This window comes from Heptranchias perlo, unplaced genomic scaffold (genome assembly GCF_035084215.1).
Source record: "Heptranchias perlo isolate sHepPer1 unplaced genomic scaffold, sHepPer1.hap1 HAP1_SCAFFOLD_334, whole genome shotgun sequence".
In the NCBI taxonomy this organism is placed as follows: Eukaryota; Metazoa; Chordata; class Chondrichthyes; order Hexanchiformes; family Hexanchidae; genus Heptranchias; species Heptranchias perlo.
This window is the reverse complement of record NW_027139346.1, coordinates 78490-104561: the sequence shown is the minus strand read 5'-3', so window position 1 is coordinate 104561 and position 26072 is coordinate 78490. Positions and strand designations below refer to the sequence as shown.

Below are 26072 nucleotides of genomic sequence, written 5' to 3'. Positions count from 1 at the left end.
CATTGGTCGTCCGACACATCCATCCGTGTGACTCCCCACCCCCTCACCCCCACCATTGGTCGCTCGACACGTCCATCTTAACAACGCCCCGTCCCACACTCCCTCCTTTGGTCGCCTGATACGTCCATACATGGGAACCTCCCCCCGCACTCCCGCCATTGGTCACCCAACACATCCATCCTCATGACGACCCGCCTCCACACTCCCGCCATTGGTCACCCGACACGTCCATCCCACACCTAGCGGAAAGTGAACAGACTCTTTGTTACCCGATTGGATGATTCTTGACTGTCAGTCAAACAACCAATTTCTGCCATCGCCAATATTTTTACAATTAATAAATGAAAATACTCAAAGAAAATGTAAACAACGTACCATTTTTTAATGCCCCCATGATGTTTCTTCCCTGGTTTGCTTGCAGCGGTGTCCTGGAGATTAATATTTTTTCCTGGAGACTCCAGGACAATCCTGGAGGGTTGGCAACCCGACCTGGGAATGTTGTAAACAGAAACAGGACCAATCCCTGAAGTGAAACAGACATCAAATCCCAGCCCTGGACTTTCACCTCCCCTCCCCCATATTATTAAAACTGTAATTACTTCACATTTCTTGTAGTATCTTTATTCGTATTTATCAGCAACAGTAGAACACACAAGCCCAAATCCGGGCTGAATATCGGATTCATTTTGATTCGAACAAATTTGAGTGTTAATGAAATCCGATAGTTTAACGCAGCGGGCTTTAGGACCACACGGAAGCCTCAGGTGGGACAATCGGGCAGAGTAAATCGGCGGGCTTTAGGACCGCGGGGAAGCCTCAGGTGGGACTATCGGGCAGAGTAACTCGGCGGGCTTTAGGACCGCGGGGAAGCCTCAGGTGGGACTATCGGGCAGAGTAACTCGGCGGGCTTTAGGACCGCGGGGAAGCCTCAGGTGGGTTGATGTTTCCAGTCTGTGTCTGCTCCTGGATTGAGATTTTATTTCTCTCTCTGTGAATCTCTCCGGGACCGGGCCGGTCTCTCTCCCCATCTATTCCCCCCTCTCCCCATCTATTCCCCCCTCTCCCCATCTATTCCTCTGTCTCCCCCCATCTATTCCCCCCTCTCTCCCCATCTATTCCCCCCTTTCCCCATCTGTTCCCCCCCTCCCCATCTATTCCCCCCCTCTCCCCATCTATTCCCCCTCTCTCCCCATCTATTCCCCCCTCTCTCCCCATCTATTCCCCCCTCTCTCCCCATCTATTCCCCCCTTTCCCCATCTGTTCCCCCCCTCCCCATCTATTCCCCCCTCTCTCCCCATCTATTCCCCCCTTTCCCCATCTGTTCCCCCCTTTCCCCATCTATTCCCCCCTCTCTCCCCATCTATTCCCCCTCTCTCCCCATCTATTCCCCCCTCTCTCCCCATCTATTCCCCCCTCTCTCCCCATCTATTCCCCCCTTTCCCCATCTGTTCCCCCCCTCCCCATCTATTCCCCCCCTCTCCCCATCTATTCCCCCTCTCTCCCCATCTATTCCCCCCTCTCTCCCCATCTATTCCCCCCTCTCTCCCCATCTATTCCCCCCTTTCCCCATCTGTTCCCCCCCTCCCCATCTATTCCCCCCTCTCCCCATCTATTCCCTCTCCCTCTCCCCCTCCCTCTCCCTCCTTTTGATGGTCTAATTGCCGATCCCATCTCTCAGTCTCACAATCCGCCAACACCCAACACATGTCCCCATCACACCCATCAAACGGGACTCGGATTCTCCCCCTCCACCCGCTCTCTGCAGACGGGTCGATCCCAGGACCGAGTCGATCATTTTATTTCGGGATTTATTTCCTGTCAGCAAATCCCGCGGCCGCAAAATCAACTTTAATCCGGTTTCTCTGCTAAAGTCATCGGACCCGATTGAAGAGGCTCCGTCCTGAGGAATGCGGAGCTCGGTCCCTGATCGGAGGGCGCTGATCTCGGCCAGTGTAAGTGAGACTCTGGACATGTCCCCCCGGTAGGAGGGTCTGTGTACATTGTATAGGGGGGTCTGTGTACATTGTATAGGGGGGTCTGTGTACATTGTATAGGAGGGTCTGTGTACATTGTATAGGAGGGTCTGTGTACATTGTATAGGGGGGTCTGTGTACATTGTATAGGGGGTCTGTGTACATTGTATAGGGGGGTCTGTGTACATTGTATAGGGGGGTCTGTGTACATTGTATAGGGGGGTCTGTGTACATTGTATAGGGGGGTCTGTGTACATTGTATAGGGGGGTCTGTGTACATTGTATAGGGGGTCTGTGTACATTGTATAGGGGGGTCTGTGTACATTGTATAGGGGGGTCTGTGTACATTGTATAGGGGGGTCTGTGTACATTGTATAGGGGGTCTGTGTACATTGTATAGGAGGGTCTGTGTACATTGTATAGGGGGGTCTGTGTACATTGTATAGGGGGGTCTGTGTACATTGTATAGGGGGGTCTGTGTACATTGTATAGGAGGGTCTGTGTACATTGTATAGGGGGGTCTGTGTACATTGTATAGGGGGGTCTGTGTACATTGTATAGGGGGGTCTGTGTACATTGTATAGGAGGGTCTGTGTACATTGTATAGGGCTCTGTGTGCAGTGTATGGGGCTCTTTGTACAGGCTCTGTGTACAGTGTACAGGCTCTGTGTACAGTGTATGGGGCTCTGTGTACAGTGTACAGGCTCTGTGTACAGTGTATGGGGCTCTGTGTACAGTGTACAGGCTCTGTGTACAGTGTACAGGCTCTGTGTACAGTGTATGGGGCTCTGTGTACAGGCTCTGTGTACAGTGTACAGGCTCTGTGTACAGTGTACAGGCTCTGTGTACAGTGTATAGGGCTCTGTGTACAGTGTACAGGCTCTGTGTACAGTGTATAGGGCTCTGTGTACAGTGTACAGGCTCTGTGTACAGTGTACAGGCTCTGTGTACGGTGTACATGCTCTGTGTACGGTGTACAGGCTCTGTGTACGGTGTACAGGCTCTGTGTACAGTGTACAGGCTCTGTGTATGGTGTATAGGCTCTGTGTATGGTGTACAGGCTCTGTGTACGGTGTATAGGGCTCTGTGTACAGTGTACGGGCTCTGTGTACAGTGTACGGGCTCTGTGTACAGTGTACGGGCTCTGTGTACAGTGTATAGGGCTCTGTGTACGGTGTATAGGGCTCTGTGTACAGTGTATAGGGCTCTGTGCGGTGTACAGGCTCTGTGTACGGTGTGCGGACTCTGTGTACTGTGTACGGGCTCGGTGTACAGGGCTCTGTGCGAGGTGTACAGGCTCTGTGTGCAGTGTACGGGCTCTGTGTACGGTGTACAGGGCTCTATGTACAGTGTACGGGCTCTGTGTACGGTGTACAGGGCTCTGTGCGAGGTGTACGGGCTCTGTGCGCGGTGTACGGGCTCTGTGCGCGGTGTACGGGCTCTGTGCGCGGTGTACGGGCTCTGTGCGCGGTGTACGGGCTCTGTGCGCGGTGTACGGGCTCTGTGCGCGGTGTACGGGCTCTATGTACGGTGTACGGCCTCTGTGTACACTGTACGGGCTCTGTGTACGGTCCAGGGTGGGATATGCTGCTTCCTGCAATCTGACAATCTCCAACACCCACAAACTCTGATTCCCATTTCCCCCGGGCTGGAACAGGGCCCCCTGCCGGTCCGGCCCAGTCTCACACCCTGGACCACCCCCAGTTTTGGGGACAATTTCCTTTCACTGAGCGTCTCCCCCAACTCACTCCTTCCCACATTGTCTGACTTTATAAACGATTCGAGATGCAGAAGGAGCTTTCTTTATTTAATGGTTGATAAAGAAATAATCCTGAACACACAAACAATGGGATTGGATGAGCCTTAAATCAGCGTTGATGAAATGAGTTTTTGATGAGCGGCCGGTGCTGAACTTGTCCTGTTTCCCCCCGCCGTGTGTTTAATGCTCCTGTCTGGGATCAGATTCACTTCTCACAACATTTCATTTCATTTCTAAATCACAGCAGAGTTTCCAGAGCGAGGGCATCAAACCAGCCCACATCCCCGAACCAGCCACTGGGCAAGATTCACACTCCCCTCAGCTCTGAGCTGCCAATAAATTCAACCCCAACTCGCCTGTTATCGAGGTGTAATTATTCCTATTGATCTGCAGCTTGTGAAGATAATGTGATCACTGAAACAAATCTCTCCTAAACTAGGCCCAATACATCAAAACCTCATCAAACTCTAGTGATGTCCGACTGTGAGACCCTCCAGCCCTCCCACCCTCCGAGATCTCCGCGTTCCTCCAACTCTGGCCTCTTGTCCATCCCCCACTCCCTTCACCCCTCCATTGGCGGCCGTGCCTTCAGCTGCCCAGACCCTAAGCTCTGGAATTCCCTCCCTAAACCTCTCCCCCTCTCCCCCTCTCTCTCCTCCTTTAAGACCCTCCTTAAAACCCACCTCTTTGACCAAGCTTTTGGTCACCTGTCCGAATATCTCCTGATGTGACTCAGTGTCAAATTTTATTTGATAATCGCTCCTGTGAAGTTCCTTGGGACGTTTTACTACGTTAAAGGTGCTATATAAATGCAAGTTGTTGTTGGGGTTACATAAGAACATAACACAACAAATAGGAGCAGGAGTAGGCCATTCGGCCCCTCGAGCCTGCTCCGCCATTCAATCAGATCATGGCTGATCTTCGACCTCAACTCCACTTTCCCGCCTGATCCCCATATCCCTTGATTCCCTCAGTGTCCAAAAATCTATCGATCTCAGTCTTGAATATTCTCAACGACTGAGCGTCCACAGCCCTCTGGGGGAGAGAATTCTAAAGATTCACAAACCCTACGAGCAGGTGGTGTGACGTAGGAGCCAGAAGATGAGTGTGGATTGTGAGGATCGAGCTGAAGGGGAACAGCATTCCGGGGGAGGAAGGGTGACGTTCGGAGACTATTTCTGCTCACAGTGGAGCAGCTTATAAAAGGCCGTAGTATTTATTATAGAAAATGGGTTATAAATATCCCAGTTACAAGTCTGTATATCAGTCAGAGTCCAGAGTAACACATTGTGTCATAAAATGGTCCACGGGAGGGACATCAAACCCAGAGTTTGTGAGTTTTTATAGGGCCAACTTTTAAAAAGAGAATGAGAATAATTTCACTTTTCCCGTGTGAGGAGCTGCTGAGATTGAGGTGAGATGATGGAGGGAGGGGAATATTTTTGCTTCTGCAGCTCCTCCTCACCTCTCCTGAAGGTGCTGACTCAAGTCCCACTCCAGAGACTCGAGCACTTAATCCAGACCGACACTCCTGGTGCAGTACTGAGGGAGTGCTGCACTGTCGGAGGGTCAGTACTGAGGGAGTGCTGGACTGTCGGAGGGTCAGTACTGAGGGAGTGCTGCACTGTCGGAGGGTCAGTACTGAGGGAGTGCTGCACTGTCGGAGGGTCAGTACTGAGGGAATGCTGCACTGTCGGAGGGTCAGTACTGAGGGAGTGCTGCACTGTCGGAGGGTCAGTACTGAGGGAGTGCTGCACTGTCGGAGGGTCAGTACTGAGGGAGTGCTGCACTGTCGGAGGTGCCGTTTTTCGGATGAGATGTTAAACCGAGACCCCATCTGCCCTCTCAGGTTGATATCAAGGATTCCATGGCACTATTTTTAAGAAGAGCAGGGGAGTTCTCCCTGGTGTCCTGGCCAATATTTATCCCTCAACCAACATTGTGAAAAAACAGATTATCTGGTCATTTATCTCATTGCTGTTTGTGGGATCTTGCTGTGCGCAAATTGGCTGCCGCGTTTCCTACATTACAACAGTGACTACACTTCAATAAAGTATTTCATTGGCTGTAAACGCTTTGGGACGTCCTGAGGATGTGAAAGTCCCAAAGCTGCTCAAACAAAGTCCTCCACAGAGAGAGCCAATAGAAAGTGTTTGAGTGGGAACCTCGATTCCTTGTCATTGAATTGAAGGGCTGGAGACTCTCACATTTTAAAATTAAACAAAGCTGTTTCACTTTAATCCTCACTCCAGCCAATAGGTGACCCGGCTCCGTCACACTCACTGGTTCTCAGTGTCTGCAGTTATTGGTTTATATTAAAACTAATAAAAGGCGGTAACGATTGATTCTGGGCAGTGTGGTCCTGATGATCAGGGATCCAGAGTCTCGATCTGGTGTTGTCTGAAAGGATCTTTTGATTGTCTGTAATTTCTGAATGTTGCAGTAAATCAGTGCGTTTATAATCAGATAATGAATAATATCCTTAATCCCTCAAACTCCAGTGTGTTCTATTTAATCAGTGAGCTTTTCAATAGAGGCCGAGATTTAACGGGAAAATCCCATCACAAGATTTATTTTTATCTCGATCAGAATCCTGGGAGTTGAGTTGAAATCTTCATCTCATCGAAATCGAGATAAAGTCTCAAATCCAGGCACTCGGATTGGATTAGTCAGAGTGCGGGGATTGGCTGTTAATGGGCAGTGTGAGTCTGAGGATTGGGCTCGAAGGTCAGGAGCAGAACCTGGTCCAAAATCCATTGATTTTATTTCTCTCCCAACAGGGAGCTGATGTCAGAAGGAGGAGATGATCAATGGGAGAGCGAGTCTTGTCAGGACACAGTCATCACATTGGGTCCCAGTACTGACTGATCAGTGAATAAGGACAACTGTCTGACACAGAGAACAGCTGGGGGGAAAACAGCTGGAATCCTAACACCGGGAACATCTGCAAACACCGCTGTGGAAAAACAGCTGGCATCCCAACACCTGGAATATCTGCAAACACCGCTGGGGAAAAACATCTGGAATCAGTGTCCAGTCAAAGTCGGATCGTCACAGAACGTTCATACCAGACCTCGGAGTGGAGACCCCCCTGAATCACCCCCAGACGGACTGAGATCACCCCCTCTCTGAGCGAGGGTCCAGTCGGAGTGGAGACCCCCCTGAATCACCCCCAGACAGATCGAGATCACCCCCTCTCTTGGTGGGGGTCCAGTCGGAGCGGAGACCCCCCTGAATCACCCCCAGACAGACCGAGATCACCCCCTCTCTAAGCGAGGGTCCATTCGGAACGATGCGTCTGTCCGGTTTGTTGCCCCTTCAGGCCCTTTGGACAGCCCTGTCTGTCTCCACACAGCACTTCCCGTCCTGGGGTCACTACGACCTGTGTAAGACTCAGATTCACTGGGACCAGGGGAGGAGTTGGGATTACATGGCCTGCCAGCCCGAGGCGGAGCTGGTCAGCAGGTTCCTGAGGGTGAGGTTGGATCCCCCCAACAGTACGTGTGGAGAGACCCCGGAGATGTACTGCACACTGGTGAGTAGAAGCCTTTCACACCCAGTCTCTGTTGTGTGTCACGCTGGGAATGGACGGTCACTGAATGGCCTTTATCAAAGTGAGTCATTACAGAGAATTACAGAGAATGTACAGCACAGAAACAGGCCATTCGGCCCAACTGGTCCATACTGGTGTTTATGCTCCACACGAGCCTCCTCCCACCCTCCTTCATCTCATCCTATCAGCATATCCTTCTATTCCTTTCTCCCTCCTGTGTTTATCGAGCTTCCCCTTAAATCCATCTACACTATTCACCTCAACCTCTCCTTGTGGGAGTGAGTTCCACATTCTCACCACTCTCTGGGTGAAGAAGTTTCTCCTGAATTCCCGATTGGATTTATTAGTGACGATCTTATATTTATGGCCCCGAGCAGGTGAATATGTCCAATTGTGTCTCTGAACACTGTCCAATATCTCCAGTGGGGGAATATGTCCAATTATATTTCTGGACACCACTGATTTATTATAATGTTCTGTCTCTCTGGGGCTGCTGGGAGACTTGTCATTTTCTGAAGATCCAATTTAACCCAAAAGGCAACAGACTCGATCCTGATTGGCTTTGCTGTAATCTCCCCGAGTCTGACAATCTGATCTGATTGGGTTTCCGTACGATGTAAACTGTCCTGTAGTGAAGTCATTGAGATGTAAATTCAGGACTGTTTCTAAATATTAATTATCCTCTCGTTGAGTTAATCATCTCCTCAGGACAACTGGTTCCTTCATCAATGTTAGAGGGAAAACTCCTGAATTAATAATCCGTCATATGTTTCACCAATAATTAAAACTGTGTAATTTATTGCAGAACATGTCGTTTATCAGAGGGAATTATTCTCCAGGTCAATTAGTAATCTGTTACAACAATAATACGACTCTTTGAGGTAAATCTTACACCAGTCCCATATTCCATTGTCGGAGCTGTGTGTGAAACACTGTCCGGACCCAGTGAGACCGGACCGGGTGTCACTGTGTGTGAAACACTGCCCGGGCCCAGTGAGACCGGACCGGGTGTCACTGTGTGTGAAACACTGTCCGGACCCAGTGAGACCGGACCGGGTGTCACTGTGTGTGAAACACTGTCCGGACCCAGTGAGACCGGACCGGGTGTCACTGTGTGTGAAACACTGTCCGGGCCCAGTGAGACCGGACCGGGTGTCACTGTGTGTGAAACACTGACCTGACCCAGTGAGACCGGACCGGGTGTCACTGTGTGTGAAACACTGTCCGGACCCAGTGAGACCGGACCGGGTGTCACTGTGTGTGAAACACTGTCCGGACCCAGTGAAACCGGACCGGGTGTCACTGTGTGTGAAACACTGCCCGGACCCAGTGAGACCGGACCGGGTGTCACTGTGTGTGAAACACTGTCCGGACCCAGTGAGACCGGACCGGGTGTCACTGTGTGTGAAACACTGCCCGGACCCAGTGAGACCGGACCGGGTGTCAATGTGTGTGAAACACTGCCCGGGCCCAGTGAGACCGGACCGGGTGTCACTGTGTGTGAAACACTGTCCGGGCCCAGTGAGACCGGACCGGGTGTCACTGTGTGTGAAACACTGTCCGGACCCAGTGAGACCGGACCGGGTGTCACTGTGTGTGAAACACTGCCCGGGCCCAGTGAGACCGGACCGGGTGTCACTGTGTGTGAAACACTGTCCGGGCCCAGTGAGACCGGACCGGGTGTCACTGTGTGTGAAACACTGTCCGGGCCCAGTGAGACCGGACCGGGTGTCACTGTGTGTGAAACACTGTCCGGGCCCAGTGAGACCGGACCGGGTGTCACTGTGTGTGAAACACTGCCCGGACCCAGTGAGACCGGACCGGGTGTCACTGTGTGTGAAACACTGCCCGGACCCAGTGAGACCGGACCGGGTGTCACTGTGTGTGAAACACTGTCCGGACCCAGTGAGACCGGACCGGGTGTCACTGTGTGTGAAACACTGTCCGGACCCAGTGAGACCGGACCGGGTGTCACTGTGTGTGAAACACTGTCCGGACCCAGTGAGACCGGACCGGGTGTCACTGTGTGTGAAACACTGCCCGGACCCAGTGAGACCGGACCGGGTGTCACTGTGTGTGAAACACTGCCCGGACCCAGTGAGACCGGACCGGGTGTCACTGTGTGTGAAACACTGCCCGGACCCAGTGAGACCGGACCGGGTGTCACTGTGTGTGAAACACTGTCCGGGCCCAGTGAGACCGGACCGGGTGTCACTGTGTGTGAAACACTGTCCGGGCCCAGTGAGACCGGACCGGGTGTCACTGTGTGTGAAACACTGCCCGGACCCAGTGAGACCGGACCGGGTGTCACTGTGTGTGAAACACTGTCCGGGCCCAGTGAGACCGGACCAGGTGTCACTGTGTGTGAAACACTGCCCGGACCCAGTGAGACCGGACCGGGTGTCACTGTGTGTGAAACACTGTCCGGACCCAGTGAGACCGGACCGGGTGTCACTGTGTGTGAAACACTGCCCGGACCCAGTGAGACCGGACCGGGTGTCACTGTGTGTGAAACACTGCCCGGGCCCAGTGAGACCGGACCGGGTGTCACTGTGTGTGAAACACTGTCCGGGCCCAGTGAGACCGGACCGGGTGTCACTGTGTGTGAAACACTGTCCGGACCCAGTGAGACCGGACCGGGTGTCACTGTGTGTGAAACACTGTCCGGGCCCAGTGAGACCGGACCGGGTGTCACTGTGTGTGAAACACTGTCCGGACCCAGTGAGACCGGACCGGGTGTCACTGTGTGTGAAACACTGTCCGGACCCAGTGAGACCAGACCGGGTGTCACTGTGTGTGAAACACTGCCCGGACCCAGTGAGACCGGACCGGGTGTCACTGTGTGTGAAACACTGTCCGGGCCCAGTGAGACCGGACCGGGTGTCACTGTGTGTGAAACACTGTCCGGACCCAGTGAGACCGGACCGGGTGTCACTGTGTGTGAAACACTGCCCGGACCCAGTGAGAGCGGACCGGGTGTCACTGTGTGTGAAACACTGCCCGGACCCAGTGAGACCGGACCGGGTGTCACTGTGTGTGAAACACTGCCCGGACCCAGTGAGACCGGACCGGGTGTCACTGTGTGTGAAACACTGCCCGGACCCAGTGAGACCGGACCGGGTGTCACTGTGTGTGAAACACTGTCCGGGCCCAGTGAGACCGGACCGGGTGTCACTGTGTGTGAAACACTGCCCGGACCCAGTGAGACCGGACCGGGTGTCACTGTGTGTGAAACACTGTCCGGACCCAGTGAGACCGGACCGGGTGTCACTGTGTGTGAAACACTGTCCGGGCCCAGTGAGACCGGACCGGGTGTCACTGTGTGTGAAACACTGCCCGGACCCAGTGAGACCGGACCGGGTGTCACTGTGTGTGAAACACTGTCCGGGCCCAGTGAGACCGGACCGGGTGTCACTGTGTGTGAAACACTGCCCGGACCCAGTGAGACCGGACCGGGTGTCACTGTGTGTGAAACACTGCCCGGACCCAGTGAGACCGGACCGGGTGTCACTGTGTGTGAAACACTGCCCGGGCCCAGTGAGACCGGACCGGGTGTCACTGGGTGTGAAACACTGTCCGGACCCAGTGAGACCGGACCGGGTGTCACTGTGTGTGAAACACTGCCCGGGCCCAGTGAGACCGGACCGGGTGTCACTGTGTGTGAAACACTGTCCGGACCCAGTGAAACCGGACCGGGTGTCACTGTGTGTGAAACACTGCCCGGACCCAGTGAGACCGGACCGGGTGTCACTGTGTGTGAAACACTGCCCGGACCCAGTGAGACCGGACCGGGTGTCACTGTGTGTGAAACACTGTCCGGGCCCAGTGAGACCGGACCGGGTGTCACTGTGTGTGAAACACTGTCCGGACCCAGTGAGACCGGACCGGGTGTCACTGTGTGTGAAACACTGCCCGGACCCAGTGAGACCGGACCGGGTGTCACTGTGTGTGAAACGCTGCCCGGGCCCAGTGAGACCGGACCGGGTGTCACTGTGTGTGAAACACTGTCCGGACCCAGTGAGACAGGACCGGGTGTCACTGTGTGTGAAACACTGTCCGGACCCAGTGAGACCGGACCGGGTGTCACTGTGTGTGAAACACTGTCCGGACCCAGTGAGACAGGACCGGGTGTCACTGTGTGTGAAACACTGTCCGGACCCAGTGAGACCGGACCGGGTGTCACTGTGTGTGAAACGCTGCCCGGACCCAGTGAGACCGGACCGGGTGTCACTGTGTGTGAAACGCTGTCCGGACCCAGTGAGACCGGACCGGGTGTCACTGTGTGTGAAACACTGCCCGGGCCCAGTGAGACCGGACCGGGTGTCACTGTGTGTGAAACACTGCCCGGACCCAGTGAGACCGGACCGGGTGTCACTGTGTGTGAAACACTGCCCGGACCCAGTGAGACCGGACCGGGTGTCACTGTGTGTGAAACACTGCCCGGACCCAGTGAGACCGGACCGGGTGTCACTGTGTGTGAAACACTGCCCGGGCCCAGTGAGACCGGACCGGGTGTCACTGTGTGTGAAACACTGCCCGGGCCCAGTGAGACCGGACCGGGTGTCACTGTGTGTGAAACGCTGTCCGGACCCAGTGAGACCGGACCGGGTGTCACTGTGTGTGAAACGCTGCCCGGACCCAGTGAGACCGGACCGGGTGTCACTGTGTGTGAAACGCTGTCCGGACCCAGTGAGACCGGACCGGGTGTCACTGTGTGTGAAACACTGCCCGGGCCCAGTGAGACCGGACCGGGTGTCACTGTGTGTGAAACACTGCCCGGACCCAGTGAGACCGGACCGGGTGTCACTGTGTGTGAAACACTGCCCGGACCCAGTGAGACCGGACCGGGTGTCACTGTGTGTGAAACACTGCCCGGACCCAGTGAGACCGGACCGGGTGTCACTGTGTGTGAAACACTGCCCGGGCCCAGTGAGACCGGACCGGGTGTCACTGTGTGTGAAACACTGCCCGGGCCCAGTGAGACCGGACCGGGTGTCACTGTGTGTGAAACACTGTCCGGGCCCAGTGAGACCGGACCGGGTGTCACTGTGTGTGAAACACTGTCCGGACCCAGTGAGACCGGACCGGGTGTCACTGTGTGTGAAACACTGTCCGGGCCCAGTGAGACCGGACCGGGTGTCACTGTGTGTGAAACACTGCCCGGGCCCAGTGAGACCGGACCGGGTGTCACTGTGTGTGAAACACTGTCCGGACCCAGTGAGACCGGACCGGGTGTCACTGTGTGTGAAACACTGCCCGGGCCCAGTGAGACCGGACCGGGTGTCACTGTGTGTGAAACACTGTCCGGACCCAGTGAGACCGGACTGGGTGTCACTGTGTGTGAAACACTGTCCGGGCCCAGTGAGACCGGACCGGGTGTCACTGTGTGTGAAACACTGTCCGGACCCAGTGAGACCGGACCGGGTGTCACTGTGTGTGAAACACTGTCCGGACCCAGTGAGACCGGACCGGGTGTCACTGTGTGTGAAACACTGTCCGGACCCAGTGAGACCGGACCGGGTGTCACTGTGTGTGAAACACTGCCCGGACCCAGTGAGACCGGACCGGGTGTCACTGTGTGTGAAACACTGCCCGGACCCAGTGAGACCGGACCGGGTGTCACTGTGTGTGAAACACTGTCCGGGCCCAGTGAGACCGGACCGGGTGTCACTGTGTGTGAAACACTGTCCGGGCCCAGTGAGACCGGACCGGGTGTCACTGTGTGTGAAACACTGCCCGGACCCAGTGAGACCGGACCGGGTGTCACTGTGTGTGAAACACTGCCCGGACCCAGTGAGACCGGACCGGGTGTCACTGTGTGTGAAACACTGTCCAGACCCAGTGAGACCGGACTGGGTGTCACTGTGTGTGAAACACTGCCCGGGCCCAGTGAGACCGGACCGGGTGTCACTGTGTGTGAAACACTGCCCGGGCCCAGTGAGACCGGACCGGGTGTCACTGTGTGTGAAACACTGCCCGGACCCAGTGAGACCGGACCGGGTGTCACTGTGTGTGATACACTGTCCGGACCCAGTGAGACCGGACCGGGTGTCACTGTGTGTGAAACACTGTCCGGACCCAGTGAGACCGGACCGGGTGTCACTGTGTGTGAAACACTGCCCGGACCCAGTGAGACCGGACCGGGTGTCACTGTGTGTGAAACACTGTCCGGGCCCAGTGAGACCGGACCGGGTGTCACTGTGTGTGAAACACTGCCCGGGCCCAGTGAGACCGGACCGGGTGTCAATGTGTGTGAAACACTGCCCGGACCCAGTGAGACCGGACCGGGTGTCACTGTGTGTGAAACACTGCCCGGACCCAGTGAGACCGGACCGGGTGTCACTGTGTGTGAAACACTGTCCGGACCCAGTGAGACCGGACCGGGTGTCACTGTGTGTGAAACACTGTCCGGACCCAGTGAGACCGGACCGGGTGTCACTGTGTGTGAAACACTGTCCGGACCCAGTGAGACCGGACCGGGTGTCACTGTGTGTGAAACACTGTCCGGGCCCAGTGAGACCGGACCGGGTGTCACTGTGTGTGAAACACTGCCCGGACCCAGTGAGACCGGACCGGGTGTCACTGTGTGTGAAACACTGCCCGGACCCAGTGAGACCGGACCGGGTGTCACTGTGTGTGAAACACTGTCCGGGCCCAGTGAGACCGGACCGGGTGTCACTGTGTGTGAAACACTGTCCGGACCCAGTGAGACCGGACCGGGTGTCACTGTGTGTGAAACACTGTCCGGACCCAGTGAGACCGGACCGGGTGTCACTGTGTGTGAAACACTGCCCGGGCCCAGTGAGACCGGACCGGGTGTCACTGTGTGTGAAACACTGCCCGGGCCCAGTGTGACCGGACCGGGTGTCACTGTGTGTGAAACACTGTCCGGGCCCAGTGAGACCGGACCGGGTGTCACTGTGTGTGAAACACTGTCCGGACCCAGTGAGACCGGACCGGGTGTCACTGTGTGTGAAACACTGTCCGGGCCCAGTGAGACCGGACCGGGTGTCACTGTGTGTGAAACACTGCCCGGACCCAGTGAGACCGGACCGGGTGTCACTGTGTGTGAAACACTGCCCGGACCCAGTGAGACCGGACCGGGTGTCACTGTGTGTGAAACACTGTCCGGACCCAGTGAGACCGGACCGGGTTTCACTGTGTGTGAAACACTGCCCGGACCCAGTGAGACCGGACCGGGTGTCACTGTGTGTGAAACACTGTCCGGGCCCAGTGAGACCGGACCGGGTGTCACTGTGTGTGAAACACTGTCCGGGCCCAGTGAGACCGGACCGGGTGTCACTGTGTGTGAAACACTGCCCGGGCCCAGTGAGACCGGACCGGGTGTCACTGTGTGTGAAACACTGCCCGGACCCAGTGAGACCGGACCGGGTGTCACTGTGTGTGAAACACTGTCCGGACCCAGTGAGACCGGACCGGGTGTCACTGTGTGTGAAACACTGTCCGGACCCAGTGAGACCGGACCGGGTGTCACTGTGTGTGAAACACTGTCCGGACCCAGTGAGACCGGACCGGGTGTCACTGTGTGTGAAACACTGGACCCAGTGAGACCGGACCGGGTGTCACTGTGTGTGAAACACTGTCCGGACCCAGTGAGACCGGACCGGGTGTCACTGTGTGTGAAACACTGCCCGGGCCCAGTGAGACCGGACCGGGTGTCACTGTGTGTGAAACACTGCCCGGGCCCAGTGAGACCGGACCGGGTGTCACTGTGTGTGAAACACTGCCCGGGCCCAGTGAGACCGGACCGGGTGTCACTGTGTGTGAAACACTGTCCGGGCCCAGTGAGACCGGACCGGGTGTCACTGTGTGTGAAACACTGCCCGGACCCAGTGAGACCGGACTGGGTGTCACTGTGTGAGATTCACACACCTCGGGTTGTCCCTCAGTGTTTTAAAGGTGACTCAGTGGGGAGCACTCTTCCCTCTCAATCAGAAGGTCATGGGTTCAAGTCCCATTCCAAATACTCAAGCACATAATTTAGGCTGATACTCCCAGTACTGAGGGAGCGCCGCACTGTCGGAGGGTCAGGACTCAGGGAGCGCTGCATTGTCGGAGGGTCAGTACTGAGGGAGCGCTGCACTGTCGGAGGGTCAGTACTGAGGGAGCGCTGCATTGTCGGAGGGTCAGTGCTGAGGGAGCGCTGCACTGTCGGAGGGTCAGTACCGAGGGAGCGCTGCACTGTCGGAGGGTCAGTACTGAGGGAGCGCTGCATTGTCGGAGGGTCAGTGCTGAGGGAGCGCTGCACTGTCGGAGGGTCAGTACCGAGGGAGCGCTGCACTGTCGAAGGGTCAGTACTGAGGGAGCGCTGCATTGTCGGAGGGTCAGTGCTGAGGGAGCGCTGCACTGTCGGAGGGTCAGTACCGAGGGAGCGCTGCACTGTCGGAGGGTCAGTACCAAGGGAGCGCTGCATTGTCGGAGGGTCAGTACTGAGGGAGCGCTGCACTGTCGGAGGGTCAGTACCGAGGGAGCGCTGCATTGTCGGAGGGTCAGTGCTGAGGGAGCGCTGCACTGTCGGAGGGTCAGTACTGAGGGAGCGCTGCACTGTCGGAGGGTCAGTACTGAGGGAGCGCTGCACTGTCGGAGGGTCAGTACTGAGGGAGCGCTGCACTGTCGGAGGGTCAGTGCTGAGGGAGCGCTGCACTGTCGGAGGGTCAGTACTGAGGGAGTGCTGCACTGTCGGAGGGTCAGTACTGAGGGAGTGCTGCACTGTCGGAGCTGCCGTCTTTTGGATGAGATGTTAAACCGAGGTCCCATCTGCCCTCTCGGGTGGACGTGAACGATCCCAGGGTTACTATTTCGAGGAAGAGTCGGGGAGTCTCCCCGGTGTCCTGGCCAATATTTATCCCTCAACCAACGTCAAAAACAGATGATCTGGTCATTTGTCTCATTACAACAGTGACTGCACTTCAAAAAGTACCTCATTGGCTGTAAAGCGATTTGGGACGTCCTGAGGATGTGAAAGGTGCTATAGAAATGCAAGTTCGTTCTTTCTTTCTTCACAGCGAATGAAGGACTTTTTTTGAAGTGTAGTCACTGTTGTAATGTAGGAAACGCGGCATCTAATTTGCGCACAGCAAGATCCCACAAACAGCAATGTGATAAATGACCCGATAATCTGTTTTAATGATGTTGGTTGAGGATAAATATTAACTTCCTGCCGCCATATTGGGACCTTAGTTGGCCGGTTTACGCCTGAGAAACGGAGCCTTGTTGTTCGGCCGGTATCTCGTAGTTTGTATATTTTTTATTCTGTAACTGTGTTTTTTACTCGTGTCCTCGCTCCTTCTCTCCCAATCTGTTCCCTCTCCTGAACTTCTGTTCTCTGATTCTGTTCTCTGATTCAGTATTCAATGTGAGTGGGTGAGTGAGACGGAAAGACTGCAGGGTGAGAATGGATTCAGACTCTGGCTGTAGTGTTGGTGCAAAGACAGCAATTCCTGCACAGATGCTGCAGATTTTAAAATTCTCATCCTCGTGTTCAAATCCCTCCATGGCCTCTCCCCTCCCTATCTCTGTAACCTCATCAACCCTACAACCCTCCGAGATCTCTGTAACCTCATCAACCCTACAACCCTCCGAGATCTCTGTAACCTCATCAACCCTACAACCCTCCGAGATCTCTGTAACCTCGTCAACCCTACAACCCTCCGAGATCTCTGTAACCTCGTCAACCCTACAACCCTCCGAGATCTCTGTAACCTCGTCAACCCTACAACCCTCCGAGATCTCTGTAACCTCATCAACCCTACAACCCTCCGAGATCTCTGTAACCTCGTCAACCCGACAACCCTCCGAGATCTCTGTAACCTCGTCAACCCTACAACCCTCCGAGATCTCTGTAACCTCCCCCAACCCTACAACCCTCCGAGATCTCTGTAACCTCGTCAACCCTACAACCCTCCGAGATCTCTGTAACCTCGTCAACCCTACAACCCTCCGAGATCTCTGTAACCTCGTCAACCCTACAACCCTCCGAGATCTCTGTAACCTCGTCAACCCTACAACCCTCCGAGATCTCTGTAACCTCCCCCAACCCTACAACCCTCCGAGATCTCTGTAACCTCGTCAACCCTACAACCCTCCGAGATCTCTGTAACCTCGTCAACCCTACAACCCTCCGAGATCTCTGTAACCTCGTCAACCCTACAACCCTCCGAGATCTCTGTAACCTCCCCCAACCCTACAACCCTCCGAGATCTCTGTAACCTCCCCCAACCCTACAACCCTCCGAGATCTCTGTAACCTCCCCCAACCCTACAACCCTCCGAGATCTCTGTAACCTCATCAACCCTACAACCCTCCGAGATCTCTGTAACCTCCCCCAACCCTACAACCCTCCGAGATCTCTGTAACCTCCCCCAACCCTACAACCCTCCGAGATCTCTGTAACCTCGTCAACCCTACAACTCTCCGAGATCTCTGCGCTCCTCCAATTCTGGCCTTTTGTCCATCCCCGATTTTCTTCACTCCCCCATTGGCGGCCGTGCCTTCAGCTGCCTGGGCCCTGAGCTCTGGAATTCCCTCCCTCGACCTCTCCGTCCCTCCACCTCTCTCTCCTCCTTTAAGACACTCCTCAAAACTTACCTCTTTGACCAAGCTTTTGGTCGCCTGTCCTAATATCTCCTTCTGTGACTCAGTGTCAATTTTTGTTTGATAATCGCTCCTGTGAAGGGCTTTGGGAAGTTTTACTCCATTAAAGGCGCTATATAAATGCAGGTTGTTGTTGTGGTGATATAATGTTTGGATCCAGTGGTGTCGAGGTTCTGTTACAGGACGAGGAATCAGAGAATGTAACTTCAAATCCCACCAGGACAGTTTGAGAATTTGAGTTCAGTTTTAAAAATCTGGAAATAAAAATCTGGTCTCAGTAAAAGTGACCATGAAACTGTCGGATTGTCGTAAAAACCCAACTGGTTCATTAATGTCCTTGAGGGAAGGAAACCTGCCGTCCTTACCCGATCTGGGCCTATATGTGACTCCAGTCTGGGGGCCGAGAGCCCTTTAATATCGGGGCCCAGGTTTTTAAATCTCTGCATTTTTTTGATCTTTTCCTGTGAGCTGTAAAATCAGACTGAACAAAGAGCCAATGATGGACGTGTTTCTCTAAAGTGTGGGAGCTCAGGTTCGAGTTCAGATAATGGGCTATATTTATATAAAAGGCCGCGGTTTCACCCAGTCTGACTCACATTCTGGGCTCCACTTCCCGCAATATCACTAATTTTACCAAAGTCTCTCGACAGCAGAATGAAGGGGTTACGATCAATATTTCAGCATCTCCAGGACATGATGTTCAATGTCAGCTGACCAACTGAATCCATGGCCTTGTTACTGATTATATCGCTCACCTTCTCTCCCCGGAAAGTCTGTTCATAATTGATGTAAAGTTGCTTCTCCAGAGAACAAAACATGGTTGAGGTTTGATTGAAATACTGAGGGGACAGTGTGAGGAGAGGGGATGGGGGTATTGGTGAGTGAAGCAAACACTGTCGGGAACATAGGAACAGCAGGAGGCCATTCAGCCCCTCGAGCCTGTTCCACCATTCAATTAGATCATGGCTGATCTGTACCTTAACCCCATTTACCCGCCTTTGCTCCGTATCCCTCGATACCCTCACCCAACATAAATCTATCAATCTCAGTCTTGAAAGCTCCAATTGACCACCAGCATCCACAGCCTTTTGGGGGCGAGAGTTCCAGATTTCCACTCCCCTTTGTGTGAAGAAATGTTTCCTGACATCACCCCTGAACGGCCGAGCTCTAATTTTAAGATTATTCCCCCTTGTTCTGGACTCTCCCACCAGAGGGTCAGTACTGAGGGAGCGCTGCACTGTCGGAGGGTCAGTACTGAGGGAGCGCTGCACTGTCGGAGGGTCAGTACTGAGGGAGCGCTGCACTGTCGGAGGGTCAGTACTGAGGGAGCGCTGCACTGTCGGAGGGTCAGGACTGAGGGAGCGCTGCAGAGTCGGAGGTTCAGTACTGAGGGAGCGCTGCACTGCCGGAGGGTCAGTACTGAGGGAGCGCTGCACTGCCGGAGGGTCAGTACTGAGGGAACTGTCGGAGGTGCCGTCTTTTGGATGAGACGTTAAACCGAGGTCCCATCTGCCCTCTTGGGTGGGCGTGAACGATCCCAGAGTTACTATTTCGAGGAAGAGTCGGGGAGTTCTCCCCGGTGTCCTGGCCAATATTTATCCCTCAACCAACATCAAAAACAGATGATCTGGTCATTTGTCTCATTACAACAGTGACTGCACTTCAAAAAGTACCTCATTGGCTGTAAAGCGATTTGGGACGTCCTGAGGATGTGAAAGGTGCTATAGAAATGCAAGTTCGTTCTTTCTTTCTTTATGGCCAATGAAAGACATTTTTTGAAGTGTAGTCACTGTTGTAATGTCGGAAACGGGGCAGCCAATTTGCGCACAGCAAGATCCCACAAACAGCAATGTGATAAATGACCCGATAATCTGTTTTAATGATGTTGGTTGAGGATAAATATTAACTTCCTGCCGCCATATTGGGACCTTAGTTGGCCGGTTTACGCCTGAGAAACGGAGCCTTGTTGTTCGGCCGGTATCTCGTAGTTTGTATATTTTTTATTCTGTAACTGTGTTTTTTACTCGTGTCCTCTCTCCTTCTCTCCCAATCTGTTCCCTCTCCTGAACTTCTGTTCTCTGATTCTGTTCTCTGATTCAGTATTCAATGTGAGTGGGTGAGTGAGACGGAAAGACTGCAGGGTGAGAATGGATTCAGACTCTGGCTGTAGTGTTGGTGCAAAGACAGCAATTCCTGCACAGATGCTGCAGATTTTAAAATTCTCATCCTCGTGTTCAAATCCCTCCATGGCCTCTCCCCTCCCTATCTCTGTAACCTCGTCAACCCTACAACCCTCCGAGATCTCTGTAACCTCGTCAACCCTACAACCCTCCGAGATCTCTGTAACCTCGTCAACCCTACAACCCTCCGAGATCTCTGTAACCTCCCCCAACCCTACAACCCTCCGAGATCTCTGTAACCTCGTCAACCCTACAACCCTCCGAGATCTCTGTAACCTCGTCAACCCTACAACCCTCCGAGATCTCTGTAACCTCCCCCAACCCTACAACCCTCCGAGATCTCTGTAACCTCGTCAACCCTACAACCCTCCGAGATCTCTGTAACCTCCCCCAACCCTACAACCCTCCGAGATCTCTGTAACCTCGTCAACCCTACAACCCTCCGAGATCTCTGTAACCTCGTCAACCCTACAACCCTCCGAGATCTCTGTAACCTCGTCAACCCTACAACCCTCCGAGATCTCTGTAACCTCGTCAACCCTACAACCCTCCGAGATCTCTGTAACCTCCCCCAACCCTCCAACCCTCCGAGATCTCTGTAACCTCGTCAACCCTACAACCCTCCGAGATCTCTGTAACCTCGTCAACCCGACAACCCTCCGAGATCTCTGTAACCTCCCCCAACCCTACAACCCTCCGAGATCTCTGTAACCTCGTCAACCCTACAACCCTCCGAGATCTCTGTAACCTCCCCCAACCCTACAACTCTCCGAGATCTCTGTAACCTCCCCCAACCCTACAACCCTCCGAGATCTCTGTAACCTCCCCCAACCCTACAACCCTCCGAGATCTCTGTAACCTCCCCCAACCCTACAACCCTCCGAGATCTCTGTAACCTCCCCCAACCCTACAACCCTCCGAGATCTCTGTAACCTCCCCCACCCTACAACCCTCCGAGATCTCTGTAACCTCCTCCAACCCTACAACCCTCCGAGATCTCTGTAACCTCCCCCAACCCGACAACCCTCCGAGATCTCTGTAACCTCCCCCAACCCTACAACCCTCCGAGATCTCTGTAACCTCCCCCAACCCTACAACCCTCCGAGATCTCTGTAACCTCGTCAACCCTACAACCCTCCGAGATCTCTGTAACCTCCCCCAACCCTACAACCCTCCGAGATCTCTGTAACCTCCCCCACCCTACAACCCTCCGAGATCTCTGTAACCTCGTCAACCCTACAACCCTCCGAGATCTCTGTAACCTCGTCAACCCTACAACCCTCCGAGATCTCTGTAACCTCCTCCAACCCTACAACCCTCCGAGATCTCTGTAACCTCCCCCAACCCTACAACCCTCCGAGATCTCTGTAACCTCCCCCAACCCTACAACCCTCTGAGATCTCTGTAACCTCCCCCAACCCTACAACCCTCCGAGATCTCTGTAACCTCGTCAACCCTACAACCCTCCGAGATCTCTGTAACCTCCTCCAACCCTACAACCGTCCGAGATCTCTGTAACCTCCCCCAACCCTACAACCCTCCGAGATCTCTGTAACCTCCCCCAACCCTACAACCCTCCGAGATCTCTGTAACCTCCCCCAACCCTACAACCCTCCGAGATCTCTGTAACCTCGTCAACCCTACAACCCTCCGAGATCTCTGTAACCCCCCCCCAACCCTACAACCCTCCGAGATCTCTGTAACCTCCCCCAACCCTACAACCCTCCGAGATCTCTGTAACCTCGTCAACCCTACAACCCTCAGAGATCTCTGTAACCTCGTCAACCCTACAACCCTCCGAGATCTCTGTAACCTCCCCCAACCCTACAACCCTCCGAGATCTCTGTAACCTCGTCAACCCTACAACCCTCCGAGATCTCTGTAACCCTCCCCCAACCCTACAACCCTCCGAGATCTCTGTAACCTCGTCAACCCTACAACCCTCCGAGATCTCTGTAACCTCGTCAACCCCACAACCCTCCAAGATCTCTGTAACCTCCCCCAACCCTACAACCCTCTGAGATCTCTGTAACCTCGTCAACCCTACAACCCTCCGAGATCTCTGTAACCTCGTCAACCCTACAACCCTCCGAGATCTCTGTAACCTCCTCCAATTCTGGCCTCTTGTCCATCCCCGATTTTAATCGCTCCACCATTGGCGGCCGTGCCTTCAGCTGCCTGGGCCCTGCGCTCTGGAATTCCCTCTCTCCCCCTCTCCACCTCTCTCTCCTCCTCTAAGATGCTCCTTAAAACCTACCTCTTTGACCAAGCTTTTGGTCTCCTGTCCTAATATCTCCTTCTGTGACTCGGTGTCAATTTGTGTCTGATAATCGCTCCTGTGAAGGGCCTTGGGATGTTTTCCTACATTAAAGGCGCTATATAAATGCAGGTTGTTGTCGTTGCTGTTGTTGTTTCTGCTGCTCTGTACCTTTATCGGCCGTCTGACCCTAACCCTGTTTACACTGACGTTCTGTTTGTTGTTGGGAGTGGGGACTGCCTGCCAGGCCCTGGTGTCCTGACTTGTGAAGGGCCGAGGCCTGAGAGTTGTGACCCGAGAGTGACCTGTGTAATCGACCTTCGAACCCGGCTCCGCACAGCATGAGGAAACATTTATTATTGGACGATCAGTGAGACCTCCCGGTGTCCCGGCCAACTCTCCTCCCATCCAACGTCAACACAAACAGCTCATCACAACGCTGTCTGTTGGATCTTGCTGTGCACAAAATGGCTGCTGCATTTAGCTCCATCAGACTAACCGTGTTTCACCTGTCAGCCTTGACTCAGTGGTGAACTTTCACCTCGGAGTCAGAAGGTCATGGGGGAGTGCAGGGTGAGGTCTGGGGGCTAAGTTGAGGCCCAGTGCAGATTGTCTCCTGTGAAGCAGAGATTCCAGTGATCCTGTTGTAGACACTGAGCTGAGGTTTAAACTCCGTGAGGGCCGAAAGCCCCTTTAATACAGTTCCAGGATTTGAAATCTCTGCATTGCTTTAAAATCTTTTCCTGTGAGCTGATGGACGTGTTTCTCTGGAGTGTCGGAGCTCAGGTTCGAGTTCAGATAATGGGCTATATTTATATAAAAGGCCGCGGTTTCACCCAGTCTGACTCACATTCTGGGCTCCACTTCCCGCAATATCACTAATTTTACCAAAGTCTCTCGACAGCAGAATGAAGGGGTTACGATCAATATTTCAGCATTTTTTTTTTTTATTCGTTCATGGGATGTGGGCATCGCTGGCGAGGCCGGCATTTATTGCCCATCCCTAATTGCCCTTGAGAAGGTGGTGGTGAGCCGCCTTCTTGAACCGCTGCAGTCCGTGTGGTGAAGGTTCTCCCACAGTGCTGTTAGGAAGGGAGTTCCAGGATTTTGACCCAGCGACAATGAAGGAACGGCGATATATTTCCAAGTCGGGATGGTGTGTGACTTGGAGGGGAACGTGCAGGTGGTGTTGTTCCCATGCGCCTGCTGTCCTTGTCCTTCTCGGTGGTAGAGGTCGCGGGTTTGGGAGGTGCTGTCGAAGAAGCCTTGGCGAGTTGCTGCAGTGCATCCTGTGGATGGTGCACACTGCAGCCACAGTGCGCCGGTGGTGAAGGGAGTGAATGTTTAGGGTGGTGGATGGGGTGCCAATCAAGTGGGCTGCTTTGTCCTGGATGGTGTCGAGCTTCTTGAGTGTTGTTGGAGCTGCACTCATCCAGGCAAGTGGAGAGTATTCCATCACACTCCTGACTTGTGCCTTGCAGATGGTGGAAAGGCTTTGGGGAGTCAGGAGGTGAGTCACTCGCCGCAGAATACCCAGCCTCTGACCTGCTCTCGTAGCCACAGTATTTATATGGCTGGTCCAGTTAAGTTTCTGGTCAATGGTGACCCCCAGGATGTTGATGGTGGGGGATTCGGCGATGGTAATGCCATTGAATGTCAAGGGGAGGTGGTTAGACTCTCTCTTGTTGGAGATGGTCATTGCCTGGCACTTGTCTGGCGCGAATGTTACTTGCCACTTTTCAGCCCAAGCCTGGATGTTGTCCAGGTCTTGCTGCATGCGGGCTCGGACTGCTTCATTATCTGAGGGGTTGCGAATGGAACTGAACACTGTGCAGTCATCAGTGAACATCCCCATTTCTGACCTTATGATGGAGGGAAGGTCATTGATGAAGCAGCTGAAGATGGTTGGGCCTAGGACACTGCCCTGAGGAACTCCTGCAGCAATGCCCTGGGGCTGAGATGATTGGCCTCCAACAACCACTACCATCTTCCTTTGTGCTAGGTATGACTCCAGCCACTGGAGAGTTTTCCCCCTGATTCCCATTGACTTCAATTTTACTAGGGCTCCTTGGTGCCACACTCGGTCAAATGCTGCCTTGATGTCAAGGGCAGTCACTCTCACCTCACCTCTGGAATTCAGCTCATTTGTCCATGTTTGGACCAAGGCTGTAATGAGGTCTGGAGCCGAGTGGTCCTGGCGGAACCCAAACTGAGCATCGGTGAGCAGGTTATTGGTGAGTAAGTGCCGCTTGATAGCACTGTCGACGACACCTTCCATCACTTTGCTGATGATTGAGAGTAGACTGATGGGGCGGTAATTGGCCGGATTGGATTTGTCCTGCTTTTTGTGGACAGGACATACCTGGGCAATTTTCCACATTGTCGGGTGGATGCCAGTGTTGTAGCTGTACTGAAACAGCTTGGCTAGAGGCGCAGCTAGTTCTGGAGCACAAGTCTTCAGCACTACAGCTGGGATGTTGTCGGGGCCCATCGCCTTTGCTGTATCCAGTGCACTCAGCCGTTTCTTGATATCACGTGGAGTGAATCGAATTGGCCGAAGACTGGCTTCCGTGATGGTGGGGATATCAGGAGGAGGCTGAGATGGATTATCCACTCGGCACTTCTGGCTGAAGATGGTTGCAAATGCTTCAGCCTTGTCTTTTGCACTCACGTGCTGGACTCCGCCATCATTGAGAATGGGGATGTTTGCAGAGGCTCCTCCTCCCGTTAGTTGTTTAATTGTCCACCACCATTCACGACTGGATGTGGCAGGACTGCAGAGTTTTGATCTGATCCGTTGGTTGTGGAATCGCTTAGCTCTGTCTATAGCATGTTGCTTCCGCTGTTTAGCATGCATGTAGTCCTGAGTTGTAGCTTCACCAGGTTGGCACCTCATTTTTAGGTACGCCTGGTGCTGCTCCTGGCATGCTCTTCTACACTCCTCATTGAACCAGGGTTGATCCCCTGGCTTGTTGGTAATGGTAGAGTGAGGAATATGCCGGGCCATGAGGTTACAGATTGTGCTGGAATACAATTCTGCTGCTGCTGATGGCCCACAGCGCCTCATGGATGCCCAGTTTTGAGCTGCTAGTTCTGTTCTGAATCGATCCCATTTAGCACGGTGGTAGTGCTACACAACACGTTGGATGGTGTCCTTAGTGCGAAGACGGGATTTCATCTCCACGAGGACTGTGCGGTGGTCACTCCTACCAATACTGTCATGGACAGATGCATTTGCGACAGGTAGATTGGTGAGGACGAGGTCAAGTAAGTTTTTCCCTCGTGTTGGTTCGCTCACCACCTGCCGCAGGCCCAGTCTAGCAGCTATGTCCTTCAGGACTCGGCCAGCTCGGTCAGTAGCGGTGCTACCGAGCCACTCTTGGTGATGGACATTGAAGTCCCCCACCCAGAGTACATTTTGTGCCCTTGCTACCCTCAGTGCTTCCTCCAAGTGGTGTTCAACATGGAGGAGGACTGATTCATCAGCTGAGGGAGGACGGTAGGTAGTAATCAGCAGGAGGTTTCCTTGCCTATGTTTGACCTGATGCCATGAGATTTCATGGGGTCCAGAGTCAATGTTGAGGACTCCCAGGGCCACTCCCTCCTGACTGTATATCACTGTACCAACACCTCTGGTGGGTCTGTCCTGCCGGTGGGACAGGACATACCCAGGGATGGTGATGGAAGAGTCTGGGGCATTGGCTGAAAGGTATGATTCTGTGAGTATGGCTATGTC

General features: G+C 54.1%; 1 protein-coding gene across 4 annotated transcripts in view; it reads left to right on the top strand.

Moving 5' to 3' along the window:
• Window positions 1–1679: 1679 nt before the first annotated feature.
• The window catches only part of LOC137311398 (netrin-G1-like), a 59717-nt gene continuing 35324 nt past the window's right edge, over window positions 1680–26072 (top strand). For all 4 annotated transcript variants that reach the window (XM_067978642.1, XM_067978641.1, XM_067978640.1 and 1 more), the window contains exons 1-2: window positions 1680–1952; window positions 6513–7267. In XM_067978642.1, the coding sequence (XP_067834743.1) occupies window positions 7025–7267 (243 nt within the window). In that variant the 5' untranslated portion in view covers window positions 1680–1952; window positions 6513–7024. The remainder of the gene's footprint in view (window positions 1953–6512; window positions 7268–26072) is intronic.